This window comes from Portunus trituberculatus, chromosome 31, assembly GCF_017591435.1.
Source record: "Portunus trituberculatus isolate SZX2019 chromosome 31, ASM1759143v1, whole genome shotgun sequence".
In the NCBI taxonomy this organism is placed as follows: Eukaryota; Metazoa; Arthropoda; class Malacostraca; order Decapoda; family Portunidae; genus Portunus; species Portunus trituberculatus.
The window spans coordinates 22,695,663-22,715,717 of NC_059285.1; the positions used below are offsets into that span (position 1 = coordinate 22,695,663).

A 20,055-nucleotide genomic window follows, 5' to 3' on the forward strand; every position below is an offset into this window, starting at 1 on the left:
TCCATATGAAATTACATATGCCTATATGCCATTATTCCCACACTCAGCACAGAAAATCAACCAGCACCTCTATATAGAGATCGTGCCTATAGAAGTTCCAAGTCACCATGCTCATGCGCTCCGGGAACCATCAGTCCAGCTGGCCAACCATACCTCAAATCCTTTCTGTGCTCGGCACGGTCTTAACCTGTGCCTCTTCTCACTTCTTCCTGCCTTTTTTTTGTGCCCACTTCTTTGCCGCTTCCATTTCTACTTCTCTCTGAGTTGCCATGGCCGCTTGGAGTTGTGTTGGATGCAAGAGGTGGTGGCCAGGTGAGGCTTTAGAGCCGCATTCCCGCTGTGTGTCTTGTCGGCCCGCCATGTGTTCAGCTGAAGACCAGTGTAGTGAGTGTTCCCACCTCTCCCTTCTCCAGTTTCATGCGTATGTGAAGGATGCTGAGAAACGTTCTGCTAAAGAGAAGAAGCGGGCCAAGTTGTCTGGCGGTTCCAGTGAGAAGCGTTCTCGCCGGCAAAAGCCAGCTTCTGAGGCCCCTTTGGCCAGCAGGTTTGTCGCTGTAGAGTCTGATCTGGCTACTATGAAGACTTCTAATGGCTAGTTGTTAGCGGTTTTGTTGCCCCTTGCCTCCGGTTAGGCGTTTTCAGGGTTTGCGGACGGTGGAGCGAGTGTGCGTCAGCACCCCAGGTTGGTGCTGGGTGTAGGGGGAGCCCTGGTCTCCCACCGGCTCAGAGCTTTCGGTGGTGGATGCTGGTAGGAGTGGAGCAAGTCTCAGTGTGTCCCACCTCCCTGGTTTGGTTCCAGGAGTGAATCGGGGGCAGGCTCCCTCTGTTCCAATCCCTGCCCCAGAGTTGACGGTCAGGGGAGTGAGTTCGCGTGCAGCCCCTCGCTCTGCCCACCCGCCAGTAGCGAGTGGCGGGCCTTCTCCCGCTGTTCCTGGCCCTTCCACGGAGTTTTCAGGGCTCAGTGGAGTTAGCGTATGTGTGGCCCCTCTCTCTAGTCTGGCTCTGGGAGGGAGGGGGGTCCACTCACCCGCTGTTTCAGGCTCTTCCGCAGACTTTTCTGGCTTCAGGGATGTGAGCTTGAGTGCGGCCCCGCTCCCTAGCGTGACCCCAGCAGTGAGTATGGTGCAGACTCCCGCTGTGTCAGGTGCTTCTAGGGAGTTTTCAGGTCTCGGTGGAATGAGCTTGTGTGCAGCCCCGCTTCCTGGTATGGCTTCGGGATTGAGTGGTTTGTAGGCTCCCAATAATCTTGTTTCTTCCGAGGCTGGTCCTGGGATCAGTGGATTGAGTCTACGCGTAGCTCCTCTCTCTGGTAAGGCCTCGGGGGTTTGTGGGGAGCCAGATCCCACCGGGCCAGTCTCCTCCTTGGGCCTTGTTGGTGGCGGAGAAATGAGACTTCATGTAGCACCACTCCCTGGTGGGTTGTTGGGTGATGGCAGTTTTGCAGGCTCGGCAGGCGTGTCTTCCATGGGCCTGCCTCATGTTGATTGGTTGCATTGGTCAATGCCTTGGCATGTCCCGCCCCGACCAGTTGATGCGGGTGCAGATCCTGGTGGTGCAGTAGTTAGTCAGGCTGCTGCCACGGGCTGGCCTTCGTTTTCTGAAGAGGTGGATGAGGTTTTTGATGACGTTCCCTTGGGGGAGGGTGGCACTCCAGATGAGGAGGGTGTGTCCTCCTTTTGTGAGCTTATTAGATCAGTGAGAGAGTCTTTGGGTCTCCCCATGTCCTCTTCTCTTGCTTCCACTCTTCAGATTGGGGTCGAGCGCACCTCTGGGACTTCATGACCTGGCCCCACTACCTTGGTGCTGCCTCATTCTCCTCTGGCTCTGGAGGTTTGCAGGAACAACTGGGCTGTTCCCTGGGGATCTCTAATCCAGCTTCAGCCAAGTTCACCTTGCCCAGGAGGTGGGTTTCAAGGGCGGAGAGGTGATACACTCAGGAGATTCCTGTGGGGCTACTCTCAATGATGAGCTGCTTCATTTGGTGGAGAGTAAAGGTCTGTCTGTGAGTCTTTCCTGGCATATGGCTACTCATTTAGAGGGTATTTTGAGTAGTCTGGTTGATATCACTTCCTGGACAGACCAGGTTCTGGGGGCCCTTGCTGGCCTTTCCAGTACTGCCCTCCAGAGGGGCTTGGACTGTCTGGGAGCTCTTGCCAGGGCAAACTTAGATATTATGCAGCCCTGTGAAATGCTCCATTTGAGGATGATGTTACGCAGGCAGGCTGTGGTGAGAAACGTCCTTAATACTTACGGTGATCGGGAGAGACAGCAGTCGATGTCTTCCTTGTTTCCCAGATTACTTGTGGCCTAGCTTCCATGGCTCAGGGCGTCAGGGCTAAGGCTGATCGTGCCGTTGGTTCCCGACACCTTGCACCAGTTGCGCATCCTTCGGTTCTGCCCCCTCCTGCTCCTAAGGTGAGTGGCTCTTTTCGCTCTCGAGGAATCTCCCGTGGCCGCTCTAGGAGCTGTCAGGGATCTCACTAGGAATGCTGCAGAGGTGCCACTGCAAGTTGGGGCTTGTCTGCAGCAGCACTGGTAAGAGTGAGAGAACATTAGGGCCTGCGAGTGAGTGGTCAAGACCCTTCGGTATGGTTACATTCTCTCCTTCCTCAGGGATCCTCCCCTCTCAAGCGTGCCTGTAGAGTTTCTGGCATACAGGAGGGGCTTGGACCGTCATTCGGCTCTGGAGGCCGCGGTTTCTGATATGCTGATAAAGGGAGCTATAGAACAGGTGGCAGACCCTCAGGCCAGGTTCTATTCTCGCGTCCTCCTTGTGCCTGTGTCCACAGGGGCTTGGAGGCTGATTTGTGACCTTTCGATCTTATATCGTTTCCTGGTGGTGACCCACTTCCGCAAGGAGACAGTTTCATCAGTGCTAGAGTCAATGGCCAAGGGCGAATGGATGGTGTCCTTGGACCTGTGGGACGCTTACTATCAGGTTCTTGTCCACCCTCGGTCATGCAAGTACAGGCAACCCCCGCTTAACAAAGATTCACACAACGAAATTTCGCTACAACAAATGTTTCCTTTTACTACAATCTGCTTGTCTAACGAACACCAAACTCACTTTAACAAAATTCTATCCAGGTAATTTTTTCAAAGTTTGAAAGCCCCACTGTATCACCCAAGCCGAAAGGATTTTGAATACACCAGCGCCTCTTGTGGACAAAATGCACACCACTCACTCCCCCTAGTTCAAAACAATAACAGCGTCAGCAGCAGCTCATCTTCCCTCACTCTACATGCTACCAAAACGCCCTGCAATGTCACCTAGCGCTGCTACAAAGACCAGGAAGTCTGTTACTCTCGAAGTGAAGCTGGATATTATTCACAGACACAAGAGAGGCGAGTAAACTAATACCATTGTTTGCCACCATGGCTTGACTCCATCTACTGTCTCTACTATTTTCAAGTCAGCAGACTCTATTAAGAAGGCTGGTGAGACCGTATCTTCCTTGCAAGCTAAAAGAACTTGTGACTCTGCAATAGATAAAATGGAAAGCCTTGTGGAAATGTGGTACATAAGTTTTGTATGCGGTACAATGATGCGTCCTTTGTTTACATTCTACAGGTTGCCAGTTAGCGTCTTTCCCGCTCTACTCTCCCTCCCTTTATAAATTTAAGATCAAGATTATAAAATTACTTACACACATACATTAGTGTACATTATAATGACTTAAATTAAAATGCCTAAATGTTTAACTTCATAATTTCTACTTTCATTAAACCTTTTACTAAAGTATGATGTTTACTCTCAATGGAAGTTCAAGTCAGGGGTTAAACTTCTTATAATTGGTTTGCTTAACGAAAGTTCTTTTTAGGAACGTAACCCATTCGTTAAGCGGGGGTTGCCTGTACATGCAGTTCGTTTGGCAGGGCAGAGTTTACCAGTTTCAGACTCTGTGCTTCAGCCTTGCCACGGCTCCTCAGGTCTTTACCAAGGTGATGGCTCCCGTGTCTTGGAATACCCTTGCAATGCTATCTGGACGATTGGCTAGTTTCCGGTCCTTCTTGGGCTTTATGCTTCGACAACGCCTGGTCTCTTCTGCTTCTGTGTTCTCGGGTGGGGATTCAGGCCAACTAGGCCAAATCTGATCTGTCTCCCAGCCAGAGGAAGCAGTTTTTTGGTATGGTTCTCGACACCTTCAGAGCCCGAGTCTTCCCGTCGCCAGATCAGGCCAACCATTTTCATGCGGTGGCTCGACAGTTTCTGCTAGCCAAGGCTCCACTAGTGTCCCTCTGGAGGTTTTTGCTGGGACATCTTGCGTCCCTAGCACGGTTAGTGCCAGGAGGGCACCTGCAGATGTGGGCTCTGCAGTGGTGCCTGAAGAGGCATTGGCGGGCTGTTTCCGACTCAGATTGGTGGTGGGTGGCTCCAAATCGTCAGTATTTGCAAGACCTTGCTTGGTGGTTGGTTCCGGAACACACCCTATTCTCAGATGCTTCCCAGCTCGGGTGGCGAGCTCACCTGGGAGATACTCTGGCTTTGGGAATCTGGACTGTGGAGGAGCAGGAACTCCACATGAATTATCTTGAGCTTTTGGCAGTCTTTCGAGCTCTCCAGAGTTTTGAGCAGGCCTTGTCGGAGTCGGTGGTGTCTGTGATGTCCAACAACTCGACAGTGGTTGCCTATCTCAGGAAGTCCGGGGGCACTCGTTCCGAACCTCTGTCGACCTTATCAGAGACGGTTCTCCGGTGGTGCGAGAGCCGTTCCATCTCTCTGTGCCCTGTTTTCATTCCAGGATGCCGCAATGTAATTGTGGATGTGCTCAGTTGGGAGTGTGTCAGTTCAGAGTGGACCCTACATCCCAAAATTTGCAGGAAAGTCTTCAAGGTGTGGCAGTCTCCTCTGGTAGATCTGTTTGCTAGTTGCTCCTCTTTGGCCTCACGCATACTGGTTTCCCCTGTTGCTGGATCTGCTCATGGACAGTCCCCAGGTTCTTCCCATGTGGCGGTCTCTCCTTCAACAACCTCACCGTCCCCTCTTCCACGGTTCTCCGGAGAAGCTCCATCTTCACGCGTGGCAACTCTCCAGCGTCTCTTCTGAGCGAGAGGCTTTTTTGCGCAAGGCTGCTAAGTTCACGTCTTGACCAGTCAGGCAGTCCTCCACCTCAGTTTACCAGGCAAAGTGGAGAGTCTTTTGTGGTTGGTGTGAGTCGAGGAGTTTGGATCCGTGCTCTGCCTCCATAGTGCAGACTTTTTCATTTTCCTCTGAGTCAAAGCGCCTGTCAGTGTCAGGAATTAGGGGTTATTGCTGTACCTTAGCTTCTGTTCTGGGTCAGTCCAGCATAAACCTTTCCACCGATCTAGACCTTTCTTCTCTGTACCGCTTCTTTGTGGTTTTTTGTCCACCTTGTTTGCCTCAGTTACTGCCTTCTTTGTCCGGTTCGGGTGGTCAGTGAGTATCTTAGCAGGACTAGGGATTGTCGGCCGGCTTGCTCTTGGTTATTGGTCACGGTTTTGGATCCCAGACGAACTGTTCACCCTGATACACTGTCTAAGTGGATTTGTCAGGTGATTCGGAGGGCCTATGTGAGTGTCTCGGAGGAGGAGTCGTGCCTTCTGAAAGTGAACGCCTTTGAGGTTCGAGCTATTGCAACCAGTGTTCTCTTTAGAAAAGTTAAGAGTCTGGACTTGGTCCTCAAGGTTGGCACGTGGAAGAGTATGACCACCTTTGCCTCATTTTACCTAAGGGATGTTACTCATAGGTATTTAGATACTTTTTCCCTTGGGCCGATAGTTTCAGCGCCAAGGGTTGTTCACTGATGCTGGTTTAGTTTCATTCTGGTTTTTCCTTGTTGTCAGCAAGAAGATTTATGAATACATTATTTTTCCGTTTTCAGAATTTTGGCAATTTTGGAGATTGTGTCTTCCATCTTTGGGGTTTTGTTACACCCTCCCACCTATACTTGGGAATCTGGCATATGTAATTACATATGGGTAATTAGTATATGTAGCAACAAAATAGTTTTTTAAAGTAAAAACTTTTTTTTGCGAATATACTTACCTGACCGTCTTGGAGACAACCCAACATTCTTGATCTCTTCCTCACCTCTAACCCTTCTGCTTATGCTGTCACCTTTTCATCTCCGTTGGGCTCCTCCGATCACAATCTCATTTCTGTATCTTGTCCTATTTTTCCAATCCCTCCGCAGGATCCCCCAAAGCGAAGGTGCCTCTGGCGTTTTGCCTCTGCCAGTTGGGGGGACCTGAGGAGGTATTATGCTGATTTTCCCTGGAATGATTATTGCTTCCGTGTCAGAGACCCATCTCTTTGTGCTGAACGCATAACAGAGGTGTTAGTATCTGGCAGGGAGGCGTACATTCCTCATTCTTTTTCTCAACCTAAACCTTCTAAACCTTGGTTTAACTCAGCCTGTTCTCGTGCTATACATGATAGAGAGGTTGCCCACAAAAGGTACTTGAGCCTTCCATCTCCTGAATCTCATGCACTTTGTATCTCTGCCCGGAATCATGCCAAGTCTGTTCTTCAATTTGCCAAACACTCTTTCATAAATAGGAAATGTCAGAATCTTTCAAACTCAAATTCTCCTCGTGACTTCTGGCATCTAGCCAAAAACATCTCATATAACTTCACTTCTTCATCTTTCCCTCCTTTATTTCATCCTGATGGCACCACTGCCATCTCTTCTGTCTCTAATGCTGAACTCTTTTCTCAAACTTTTGCTCACAACTCCACCTTGGACGATTCTGGGCTTGTCCCTCCCTCTCCTCCTCCCTCTGATTATTTCATGTCTACAATCAAAATTCTTCGAAATGATGTTTTCCATGCCCTTGCTGGCCTAAACCCTCAGAAGGCTTATAGACCTGATGGGGTCTCTCCTATTGTTCTCAAAAACTGTGCTTCTGTGCTTGCACCTTGCCTGGCCAAACTCTTCCAACTTTGTCTATCGACTTGTACCTTTCCTTCCTGCTGGAAGTTTGCCTACATTCAGCCTGTTCCTAAAAAGCGTGACCGTTCTAACCCCTCAAACTATCGTCCTATAGCTTTAATCTCTTGCTTGTCTAAGGTTTTTGAATCTATCCTGAATAGGAAGATTCTCAAACATCTGTCACTTCACAATCTTCTGTCTGATCGCCAGTATGGCTTCCATCAAGGTCGCTCTACTGGTGATCTGGCTTTCCTTACTGAGTCTTGGTCATCCTCTTTTAGAGATTTCGGTGAAACTTTTGCTGTTACGTTAGACATATCAAAAGCTTTTGATAGAGTCTGGCATAAAGCTTTGATTTTAAAACTGCCCTCCTACGGCTTCTATCATTCTCTCTGCAACTTTATCTCAAGTTTCCTTTCCGACTGCTCTATTGCTGCTGTGGTAGACGGCTACTGTTCTTCTCCTGAACCTATTAATAGTGGTGTTCCTCAGGGTTCTGTCCTGTCATCCATTCTCTTTCTATTATTCATTAATGACCTTTGTTACGGCACACCCGTAACATACTTCAATACCATCACCTCCTCCGCTTGGTACCTCATTCGCCACCTCTCCGCCTCCCCTTCCACGTCACCGTCTCGTTAACCTTCCACGCTAACATTTCATGAACCCTCCACGTCACCATCTCATGAAGCCCCGCTACTGTCCCGAAGTTGGATTCATGCAGCCCCATTCGACTCCAGCGGAAGTGTTAAAGCAAGCTCGGCTTTCTGGAAAGACAAGTCGAGGTCCAGGCCTCAACCAGTGAACACAACGCCTCTTGGGACTACCGTGGGATCAACCATCACCCAGCACTTCACCACTGCGACACCTCATAAGTATCACTTCCCCTCGTCCCGTGTTTTCCATATTGCCTCCATATAGGATTAGGATTATTGTTAGGTGTTAAGTTGGGTTCTTTATTGTTGTATTTATTTCTGTGTTGTATGTATATGTGTATGTCATTTTTCTGTGTTTCATGTTATATATCTGTGTTTCATGTCTCATATTATATCTATGTGTGTCAGTTTTATTATGGGTTATTAAAATAGCTTTTTAAAGTGCCCCCTTTGCATTTCCTCACCAGTTGAACCTGCAGTGTTTTTTTTTATTGTTATTGTTCACCGGCTCCCCGATGCCAATCCTACCCGTTTAACCGGTGAACATAACAATTGGCAACCGTGACAGGACCATTATAACCCTTGTTCAGTGTTCCATTTTTCCAGTGACTTTTTTTCTGTGATTACATTATTTTTTTTGTGTTTCTGTGGTGTTGTGACTTTGATGTGTTTTTTTTCTGTGACTTACTCTGCGTGTGGTTTAAATTTACCTTTGTGCGATCAAGTGGCTCCTTTTGGGTTAAAAGTGCTTCGTGACTTTCATTGGTATCGCATAGCAGTGGTAGAGCAGGAAACCAGGTAGAAAAGCGTGCTCACAAATAGAACTTATCTCTATTTTTTGCACATAGGCAGGTGTGTAATAAGTGTTATCCATGTGTTGGGATCATCATATGTTCATGCGAACCCTCAATCCCCTCACTTCGCGGATCATTTTAACTAGTCCCTCAGACTAATCTGCCTCCTTATCAATAACAATTCTCAGTACAATTCGCTCCTCACTCTCAAGTCTCTTAACTAGAGTCATCCGGATCCCTCTTAATGCCGTAATTCTCTAGTTTACCCGTCATTAGTGATTCTACTCATAAGTGTTTACTTAAGTATAATCTAGATAATTTCCAAGGTTGCCTTTATTATCAGTCTGGCAAGTTCCTCACATAAGTAATCCGCTTATCATTTTTTTTTTTTTTGTTGTTTAACATCTATTTAATATGACTTCCGCTCAGTTTAACGTTGAAGATTTTTGTGCCGATCCTTCTCTGGAACAACTTAAAGGTGCTAATATAAAGAAGGTCCAATGGAAAGCCACCGCTAAACATTTTGATGTTCCCATCACGTCTCAGATGACTAAAGAGGTCATTAAGAATGTAGTTGTTGAACATCTAGTGCAAGAAGGTCAGTTGCTAGGAAATGCCATAGAAGAGTTAACTCCCATGTCAGCCTCTACGAGGACTATAATACAGGCAACCCCCGTTTAACGAATGTTACGTTCCTAAAAAACACTTCGTTAAGCGAAACTTCGTTAAGCGAACCGATTATAACAAGTATAACCCCTGATTTGAACTTCCATTGAGAGTAAGCAAAGTGAGAGTGCATCATACTACAGTAAAAGGTTTAATGAAAGTAAAAATTATGAAGTTAAACATTTAGGTAGTTTAATTTAAGTCATTATAATGTACACTAATGTATGTATGTACGTAACTTTATAATGTTGATGATCTTAACTTTATGAAGGGAGGGATAGTGAAACAGGAAATACAGTAACCGGCAACCTGCGGAATGTAAACAAAGTGCACATCATGGTACTGCATACAAAACTTATGTACCACATTTCCACAAGGCTTTCCATTTTATCCATTGTAGAGTCACAAGTTCTGGTGGTTCTTTTAGCTTGCAAGGAAGATGAGGTCTCACTAGCCTTCTTAATAGAGTATCTTGACTTGAAAATAGTAGACAGTAGATGGAGTCAAGCCATGGTGAAAAGCAATGTTATTAGTTTTCTGGCCTCTCTCTTGTCTGTGAATAATACCCAGCTTCACTTCGAGAGTAAGACACTTCCTGGTCTTCTTAGGAACGTTAGGCAACATTGCAGGGCGTTTTGGTGGTAAGTTGAACTAAGGAAGATGAGCTGCTGGTGATGCTGTTATGTTTTGACTGGGCAGTGAGTGGTGCGTGTGATCTTGATCTTGATCTTGATGCTACAGGTGACAGAATTTCTTCTGAGTTAGGCCTTTTTATCAGCAGAGCCTGTGTTGTCCATGAGAGGCTTGATCTTGATCTTTATTCTATAGGTGTCTCAGGATTTCTCCTGAGGCAGGCCTTAGTACCAGCAGCTCCTGATGTATTCAAAAGCCTGTCAGCTTGCATGATACAGTGGGGCTTTCAAATTTGGAAAAAAAATTACCTGGATAAAACTTCGTTAAAGCGAGTTTGGAGTTCGTTAAACGAGCAGATAGTATTAAAATGAACCTTCGTTATAAAGAAATTTCGTTGTGTGAACCTTCGTTAAACGGGGGTTGCCTGTACACAGTCCCCAGGAAGAACAGGATAAGAGTAGGGTAAATCAGTGGGAAATTGAGAAGCTTAGACTAGAATACCGGATGCATGCAAAACAAATGCAACTACAGGCAGAAAAAGAAGCGAAAGAAATGCAATTACAGGCAGAAAAAGAAGCGAAAGAGATGCAACTACAGGCAGAAAGAGAAGCGAGAGAACTACAGGAAAAAGAAGAAGAGAGAGAATTTCAGTTACAACTTAAAAGGCAGAAGAAAGAGTTAGAAATTCAGGAGTTAGCCCTACGAAATGAAGCTAAGTTTAGAGGGGAAGAAATATATATAAAGAAAAAGTTAGCAAGCTTTAATCCTGCTACAGCTGCTCCGCTAGTTCCCCCTTTTGATGAGTCTGATGTTGACAGGTCATTTCGCGCTTTTGAGAGCATTGCTAATAGGAATAAATGGCCCAAGGATCAGTGGGTATCTCTCCTTGTCCCTAAGCTAGTAGGAAAAGCTTATAGGGTATACAACGGCCTTAGTGATGAGGTAGAATATGAAGAGATCAAAGGTAACATTCTAGACGCCTACTCTATCACTTCTGACGGATACAGACAACAGTTCCGAAAGTATGTGAAACCAGACTCTCACACCTATGTTGAATTCGCTAGTGAGAAACTAAGACAATTTAAGAAATGGTTAGCCGCCCTTAACATTACCACCTTTTCGGAGTTGCTCAATCTAATGGTCCTGGAAGAATGGAAGAACAAGTTACCCTTTAATATTCTGAGGCATGTGGAAGAACAGGGAGAGAGTGATCTTATGTCTGCCGCTAAAGTGGCTGATGCATTTGCTTTGTTGATGGGATCCCTGGGTAGTAGAGGTCGTGGTTCACTATCTAATGTTAGGTCCTCCTTTGGGGAAGGTTTTGGGGGCGCGGGTGGTAAGCCAACTGGATTCTCGCCAAATGCATATAATTCCCCCTGGTGTACATACTGTAAGAAGCCAGGTCACATGATCCAGAAATGTAGACACCCTAATTGCAAGGCCTATCAATGTCAACTTTCTTTTGTGGCCCCTAAACCTAACACATTTGAGAACAAGAAACCAGTGGCCCTAGCTAACCTGGTCAACTCTCCACTAGAACTTTATGACTCGTACATGTATCAAGGTAAAGTGTCCCTGACTGATGGTAAAGACAAGGCAATAAATGTCAAGGTTCTGCATGATACAGGTGCTGCCCAATCCATCTTAAGGGAAGATGTCATCCCTAATATCAAACTGGCTTTCACTGGGGAGAAGGTGATTCTTACAGGTCTTGAATCACAGCTCTCTTACCCCTTGGCTAACATTATCTTACAGTGCCCTTTCATTTCAGGAGAGGTTGTGGTAGCCATTAAACCTGGTGAACTGCTAGTACCGGGGGTACATCTTGTACTGGGTAATGATCTTGCGGGTAACTTGGCTGTTCCAAACTTAATTGTTCTTGATTCTCCCTTAACATAAAGTCCCACTAAGACCCTGGATGAAACATCCCCTCACTTCTTCCCAGTGTGTGCAATCACCAGGTCTCAGTCCAAGTCCCCTGCCCTTTCACCACCTCCTCCACCAATGATTGCCTCTACTGACAACTTGTACAATAACATCATTTCAAAGGAGAATTTGATTAATGCTCAGGAACAGGATCTCACTTTGGCTAAGATCAGACATGTTTCCAGTGAGACAAAGGATATGTCTAAATTGCCTTGTTTTTATTATCAGGAAGGAGTCCTGATGTATGCCTACAGACCTCCTGAACTGAAACAACTAGACACCTGGTCAGAAACACATCAAGTTGTCATCCCCTTGTCTGTAAAACCAGCCATTATAGAACTAGCTCATGATGGATTGTCAGGTCATCTAGGCATCCAAAAAACCTACAAGAAGGCTCTTCAACATTTTTTTTGGCCAGAATGAAAAAGGATGTGTCGCACTATGTAAAACATGTCACATATGTCAAATTGTGGGTGAGCCTAACGAACGCCTTGTGCCAGCTCCTCTGACGCCTATTCCAGTTCAGACGGAGCCCTTTGAAAAGATCGTTCTAGACTGCGTAGGGCCCTTACCCAAAACCAAACGAGGGAATCAGTATTTGTTAACCCTCATGGATCCCACTACCAGGTACCCTGAAGCATTCCCTCTTAAGAACATCACATCAAAGACCATTGTAAAACATCTAATACATTTTTTCACCTCGGTAGGAATTCCAAAACAAATTCAGTCTGACAAGGGTAGCAATTTCACTAGCAATTTTTCCAACAGATAGTGAATGAGCTAAACATCGACCATGTAACCTCCTCGGCTTACCACCCGCAATCCCAAGGCTGTCTGGAGCGGTTTCACCAAACATTAAAATCCATGATGAAGAAGTATTGCTTGGAGCATCAAGGAGACTGGGATGAAAGTATCTCTTTCCTTCTCTTCGCTTTAAGAGAATCTCCTCAAGATTCTTTAGGTTACTCCTCCTTTTGAATTACTCTATGGTAGACAGATCAGGGGGCCTCTCAAAATATTAAAGGATCAATGGTTTACTCAAAATATTCCTTCAAGCCCCAGTGTGTCTGACTACATCAGTAACCTTAAGAATAAAATCAGTGAAGTCAGATCTTTTGCTAAATCAAACTTCCTCAAATCTCAAACTAAAATGCAACAGAATTCTCTTCCCAAATCTGTCATGAGAAGTTTCAAACCAGGAGACAAGGTTTTACTTTTTCTCCCCACTCCAGGCAATGCTCTTCACAGTAAGTTCATGGGACCTTATGTTGTGGCTCAAAAACTAAGTCCATTAAACTATGTGGTCCACACTCCTGACCATCGTAAGGATTCCCAACTAGTTCATATTAATCTAATGAAACCTTACCACTCCAGAGAACCAGAGGACGACTTGTCTCGCACTGTACCTGTATGTCTGGTAGGGAAGGAGTCTGGTCCTGTGCCCCCCGAGGAAGAGTCCGACAACGAATTCCTCTTCTCGTCACCTAAAGGACCCCCCCTCAAACAGTCAAATCATGTCCAACCTTGATGAGGTGTTTTTTTCCATAACATCTTCACAACAGTCTGATCTTAAAAGTTATTGCTAGACTTTTCAGAAATCACAGGTGACCTTCCAGGACTTTGTAATACTATTCAACATGACATAACATTAATATCTAATGACATTAAGCCTATAAGACAACCAGCCAATCGAATTTAACCCATTAAAAGAGACTTGATGAAAAAGAGGTAGACTATCTGCTCTGTCATCACCTTGCAGAACCTAGTATATCCCCTGGGCTTCTCCTGCCTGTTAACATCTAAGCCAGATGGTAGTAGTCGATTTTGCACCGACTACAGGAAATTAAATAAAGTGACGGTGCCAGACTCCTACCCATTGCCCTTGATAGAGGACCTTATAGATAGTATAGGAGTAGCCAAATTTGTAACCACTATAGATTTACTTAAGGTTACTACCAGATTCCCTCTCGGACGAGGCCCAAATAATATCCGCCTTCATCACCCCCTTCGGACTATACCAATACACAGTGATGCCCTTTGGCTTGTCTAATGCTCCCGCCATCTTCCAGAGAGCTATAAATTACATCACCCAGGACTTGGAGGGAACATCTGCATATCTGGATGACCTGGTGGTGACTTCGGACGACTGGGTGACACATCTGACCCGTCTTCGGAGGCTGATGGGTCGGCTGCAGGAAGCCGGGCTTACAATCAACCTGGCCAAGTCCACCTTCGGGAAGTCTACGGTGGTCTACCTGGGACATGTGGTGGGGAACGGCAAGGTTCGCCCCAAGAGAGCCAACGTGGAGGCCATCCTTGGCTTCCCTGTCCCTACCACCAGGAAAGCTCTCATGAGGTTCTTGGGGATGGCTGGTTTCTACAGAAGATTCTGTAGGAACTTCTCCACCCTGGCCGCCCCCCTGATGGACCTTATCAGCACTTCCGTCCCCTTCCACTGGACCCCAACCTGTGACCAAGCCTTCCAACATCTAAAGGCGTTCCTCTCCTCGGAGCCAGTGGTCTGGAAGCCAGATCACTCCCGCCCCTTCCATCTACAAGTGGACGCGAATGGAGTTGGAGTGGGTGCTGTCCTACTACAAACGGACCCCACAAGCGGCATCCTCCATCCCATCGCCTATCACTCCGCCAAGCTGGAGAAACATCAACTCAACTACTCCACCATCGAGAAGGAGGCTCTGGCACTCGTCCTGGCGCTCCAACGTTTTGAGTGCTACCTTCATCCTGGTCCTCAAACTACGAAGGTCTTCACCAATCACAATCCTCTGGCCTTCCTTCACGCCATGAAGAACCGAAACCAACGCATTCTTAGGTGAGCCTTGTTAACTCAACCCTTCAACTTGGAAGTCCACCATATCAAGGGGGTGGATAACATCATCGCCGATGCCTTATCAAGATCTCCCCGTCTCACCTCCTTCATGAGCCCATTACGGAGGTCTTAGGGGGGAGGAAATGTTACGGCCCACCCCGTAACATACTCCACTACCATCACCTCCTCCGCTTGTTACCTCGTTCGCCACCTCTCCGCCTCCCCTTCCACGTTACCGTCTCGTGAACCTTCCACGCCACCGTCTCATGAACCCTCCACGTCACCGTCTCATAAAGCCCCCCTACTGTCCCGAAGTTGGAATCACGCGGCCCCATTCGACTCCAGCGGAAGTGTTAAAGCTAGCTCGGCTTTCTGGAAAGTCAAGTCGAGGTCCAGGCCTCAACCAGTGAACACAACGCCTCTTGGGACTACCGTGGGATCAACCATCACCCAACACTTCACCACTGCGAAACCTCATAAGTATCACTTCCCCTCGTCCCGTGTTTTCCACATTGCCTCCATATAGGATTAGGATTATTGCTAGGTGTTAAGTTGGGTTCTTTATTGTTGTATTTATTTCTGTGTTATATGTATATGTGTATGTCATTTTTCTGTGTTTCATGTTATATATCTGTGTTTCATGTCTCATGTTATATCTATGTGTGTCAGTTTCATTATGGGTTATTAAAATAGCTTTTTAAAGTGCCCCTTTTGCATTTCCTCACCAGTTGAACCTGCAGTGTTTTTTTTATTGTTATTGTTCTCCGCCTCCCTGATGCCAATCTTACCCGTTTAACCGGTGAACGTAACACCTTCTTAACCAAACTTCTTGCCCTATCCACTCCTACGCTGATGATACCACCCTACATCTCTCCACGTTCTTTCAGAGACGTCCAACCCTTCAGGAAATCAACAGATCACGTGGGGACGCCACGGAACGCCTGACTTCCAATCTTTCTAAGATTTCCGATTGGGGAAGAGAAAATCTAGTAGTTTTCAATGCCTCAAAAACTCAATTCCTCCATCTATCAACTCGACACAACCTTCCAGACAACTATCCCCTCTTCTTCAATGACACTCAACTGTCTCCCTCTTCCACAATGAATATCCTCGGTCTGTCCTTTGCTCATAATCTTAACTGGAAACTTCACATCTCATCTCTTGCTAAAACAGCTTCTATGAAATTAGGTGTTCTGAGGCATCTCTGATAGTTTTTCTTGCCCCTCTAACTGCTTACTCTGTATAAGGGCCTTATCCGTCCCTGTATGGAGTACTCTTCGCATGTTTGGGGGGGTTCCAGTCACACAGCTTTGCTTGATAGGGTGGAATCGAAAGCTCTTCATCTCATCAACTCCCCCCCTTTGACTAACTGTCTTCAGTCTCTTTCTCACCGCCGAAATGTTGCATCCCTTTCTATATTTTATCGCTATTTTCATTGTAACTGTTCTACTGATCTTGCTAACTTCATGCCTCCCCTTCTCCTGCGGCCACGCTGCACAAGGCTTTCTTCTTCCTCTCATCCCTATTCTGTCCAACTCTCTAATGCAAGAGTTAACCAGTACGCTCAATCATTCATCCCTTTCACTGGTAAACTCTGGAATGCCCTTCCTGCATCTGTATTTCTGAATTCCTATAACTTGTCTTCTTTTAAGAGGGAGGTATCGAGGCATTTGCTCCCCTAATTCTGGCTGACGGTTTTGGCACATTTTGAAGTCTTTGGAGAGCCAGCGCTTAAGTGGGCCTTTTTCTAACTCTCTTTTTTTTGCCCTTGGCTGGCCCTCTTCCTTACGTAAAAAAAAAAAAAAAAAAAAAAAAAAAAAAAAAAAAAAATGCAATTACATAGTAAGAGGTTCCCTTCCTCCCTCCCCTCTGTGTTTCTGTCAATTTTGGCAGAAAGGATCTGAGGTATGGTTGGCCAGCTGGGCTGGTGGTTCCCGGTGCGCATGTGCACGGAGGTGACGTGGAACTTCTATAGGTACGATCTCTATATAGAGGTGCTGGTTGATTTTCTGTGCTGAGTGTGGGAATAATGGCATATAGGCATATGTAATTACATATGGGTAAGTATATTCACAAAAAAAGTTTTTACTTTAAAATCTATTGTTTACACAGTTGACTTGGCAAGCTCATGGCAGTGTCTGCCTCAATTTTGGCTTGGTATATAGCCGTTACTGTTGTCTTTAAAATTTTACTTAGGCTTTAATGAGCAAGGCTATGTATGTACACATTTAGTTGTATTACACAAGTAAATATGGTCGCCATGGTGCAGTAGGACCATGTGTGTTTTGGGGACCATGTGGTCACCAAGCACATGGGCTTGAATCCTGGCCATGGTCTGAAGGTAAAAAGGGAAAAAAATGGCCAGTTCTTTTCATGATAAAGTGGGATTTTCTACCTTAACATTTAAATATACTTTAGTTTCAATGACAAATTATGTATAGATAAAAGAGTGATAACTGAACCATGGAAAAAACATTATGGTTCACTGTAGTTGTGTGGAGAGTGAATGAGTGTGTACTTGGGATATCATGAAAGCAAAACCATTTTTTTTTAATGTAATGGCCTATGGTGCCTGTACTTGAAGAGTACATGTGGGAAGCATTGTTCAGCTTCTGCCCATTAATGATGCAGGCAATTTTATTTATAGTGGTACCCATATTAGGGCTCATATCACCACCCAAGTGCATCTTTGGTGTAACCACCTAGAACCTGGGTATCTTGGTGACATGTAGGTAACTTTAAACCACTCGACAAATGGCATATCTTCAAAGTGGTATGTGGTGGGATTTGAACCTATGCGTGGATGTCTGCCCAATCCCATGCTCACCACCTTATCCACTACGCCACCATGATTGCATATTTGAATTAGGTTTGTAAAAACAGAATATTAGAAAGTGGAACATCATATAACGGCGAATTGTATAATGGGGAATACCAGTATAATGGTCTAAAATAGTCTTCTCCCCACTCTCCCTCTTCCCCAAAAATATTTGTCAGTGTCATTATTATTGCTAATCCTTTCGTTCTATACTTATTTATACAGACGTACCTTGGAGTACGAACACTTTTGAGTACGAATAACTTGGATTACGAAAAAAAAAAACATGTTTTTTTGCATTGGAGGACAAACTTTGCTTTGGAGTGCGAACAAAAACAAAAGCGGTCAACTGATTGCACGCAGCACTGTGTGATCAGCTGACTGCATGCTGGGGCACCACGCTGCCCCAGTGCCTCAGGAGTGTTGTTTGCAGTTGTTTGGTTGTTATTTTGTAGAGTTGGGGATAATAATATTAAGTTTTTTTAGTTATTAAAATCATTGCCTAGCATAGCACCACACGTGGTCATGAGACATACAGACAGCTGTATGGAAGATTCTAGAAGATCTGAGGGGAAGAGAGAGTATCCAGCTCATGAATTAAAAGCTTTAACCCTTATAGCCCGTCAGGCATGATCATGATTCTTGTGTTAGAGCCCGTCAGGCATGATCGTGGCGCTTTTCAGAAGCCGCGCTCCTTTATGCTGCACAGTTCGTTTATGCTTGAGGCTATCTATCATATATCGAGGCCTGTCATTGGCCCATTGTTTTCAAGATGGTGGACACTTAGCCAATCATGTATCAGCTTTTACAAGGATATGTTTGTGTAGGTGTGGATGAATATAGTGTATCAAAGAAGCATGAGGATGGTGAGAGCACTTATGTCAGTATGCTGTATTTTATCATTTTTTATGTATTTCTTGGTGAGATATAAGATATACATATATTTCCATGGATAAATAAGCAGTTCAGAAACATATTATGATGCATGACAATATTGGAATCGTTATTTTTATCTCGTTATTGGTTTAGATAAGAGTGCATAGTGCTGGTTTGATGGAGTCGGCTGAAGAGGATGTGTTGGCGCTTGTTTCTGACCGCGAAGAGGTTGAATTTTCATATTACAATTTGCTTACTTCCCTGATTTATTTTCTATAATGAATATAGTGTATCAAAGAAAAACTTATTGGCTTATATAAGAGTGTGTGGTGCTGGCTTGATAGAGTCACATGAGGATGATGTGGTGACCCTTGTTTCTGATCACAAGTTGAATTTTCATTATATTACATTTTGCTTACTTTCATGCTTTATTTTCCAATTTTTTATAGTTATAGCATAATAGTAGTAGTATACGTATTTAGTAATAGTATGCAAAAAGTAAGAAATTAGGTGAAAAATAAAATTTATTTGGTCATGGGAGGTGGTTTAGAATAAATTATAATTTCTTCCATAAGATTACATGTATTTTGATGCTTTGGAGTAAGAACAAAATTTTGAATGGATTAAGTTCATATTCCAAGGCACCACTGTACATCCATATTGCATTCATGCATATATTGTACACTAATACAGCTACCCTAAACCCTTATGTGTGCAAGAAAAATATAGTATTTTTTCTCCCCACCAACAGCCTTAGTCTCCAAAACATCAGTAGGAGTTTTATAATTTTTTTTTTTCCCTCTCTCACTCCCATTTGCACTCCCATATGAATGCTATAGATGAATTATTTACTTGTACATCTACTATTCAGGTCTAAGTCAGATAGTCAAAGCTTTATGAAAGGATAGTTGAGAATGTACATCAATAAAACTTCAGAAAATTTGATATTTCAAAACTTTCATATTCCACTGCCTTCCAAAGTTTCACACTTTTACTATAATAATAATAATATTAATAATAATAATAATAATAATAATAATAATAATAATAATAATAATAATATTATTATTATTATTAATGAAAATAATAACAGTATCAATCTATTTCACAGAGGATGGCCCAGAGAAAGAACCAAACATTCATACCTAATGATAATAATAATAATAGTAATAATAATAATAATAATAATAATAATAATAATAATAATAATAATAATAATAATAATAATAATCTTAACAATAATAATATTGATAATGAAAATGAAAAGCAACAATGATCTAAAAAAATTAAGCACCTACCTGTCTGATGGATGATCCAGAGTACCAAGAGCTACAGCATCCCTACTAGTCAGCCTTTTGCCAAGAATATTGGGCAATACACTCTTGCTTAGATTCTCATTCATATTTTCTTTACTATCATTAATTTCTAGATGATGCACAACACTGTCCTCTTGAATTTTTCTGAGATTCTTTTCAGAATTTAATGATTTAACATTCAAATTCAGTGTTTCAGGGATGACTTTATACTTTTTGGATGGGTTTGTTTTGTCTTCTAAGCTGAGCTGGTCATTTTCCTTCAGCAAATCAATAATAAATTTGGGATCCCCAGCACCACAGTCCTTCATGATATGCATTAGATGATTATAAGAATGTATATTTGGCTGCAGCTTCAACTCCCTCATTTTTCTCCACACCTGGAAAATAAAGTACAACTGGTAACTTTTCATAACAATAATAATAATAATAATAATAATAATAATAATAATAAAAGGACTTTGCATGTGCATTTTGGGCAGTCAACTTTCAATTAAAGTGAGTTTGAATAACATGATTTTGATTTAACATGACTTGATATTTAAGGATGTATGATTAAATAACGAGATTTATTTGATTTAACGCTGGTTAACTCGATTCGATGACATCACACCCACCCACATCGCTTCTGGCGGGAACACACTGAGATGCTC

The 20,055-nt window shown here is 44.2% G+C and overlaps 1 protein-coding gene across 12 annotated transcripts in view; it reads right to left on the reverse strand.

The window, feature by feature from the left end:
- Positions 1-20,055, reverse strand: part of LOC123511333 (pentatricopeptide repeat-containing protein 1, mitochondrial-like) — a 358,287-nt gene that overhangs the window by 131,122 nt on the left and 207,110 nt on the right. For all 12 annotated transcript variants that reach the window (XR_006676760.1, XR_006676759.1, XR_006676758.1 and 9 more), the window contains one exon: positions 19,388-19,782. Coding sequence is in view for 8 of the 12 variants with exons in the window: in XM_045267133.1 (XP_045123068.1) it covers positions 19,388-19,782 (395 nt within the window). In the remaining 4 variants the exon portion in view is untranslated. The remainder of the gene's footprint in view (positions 1-19,387; positions 19,783-20,055) is intronic.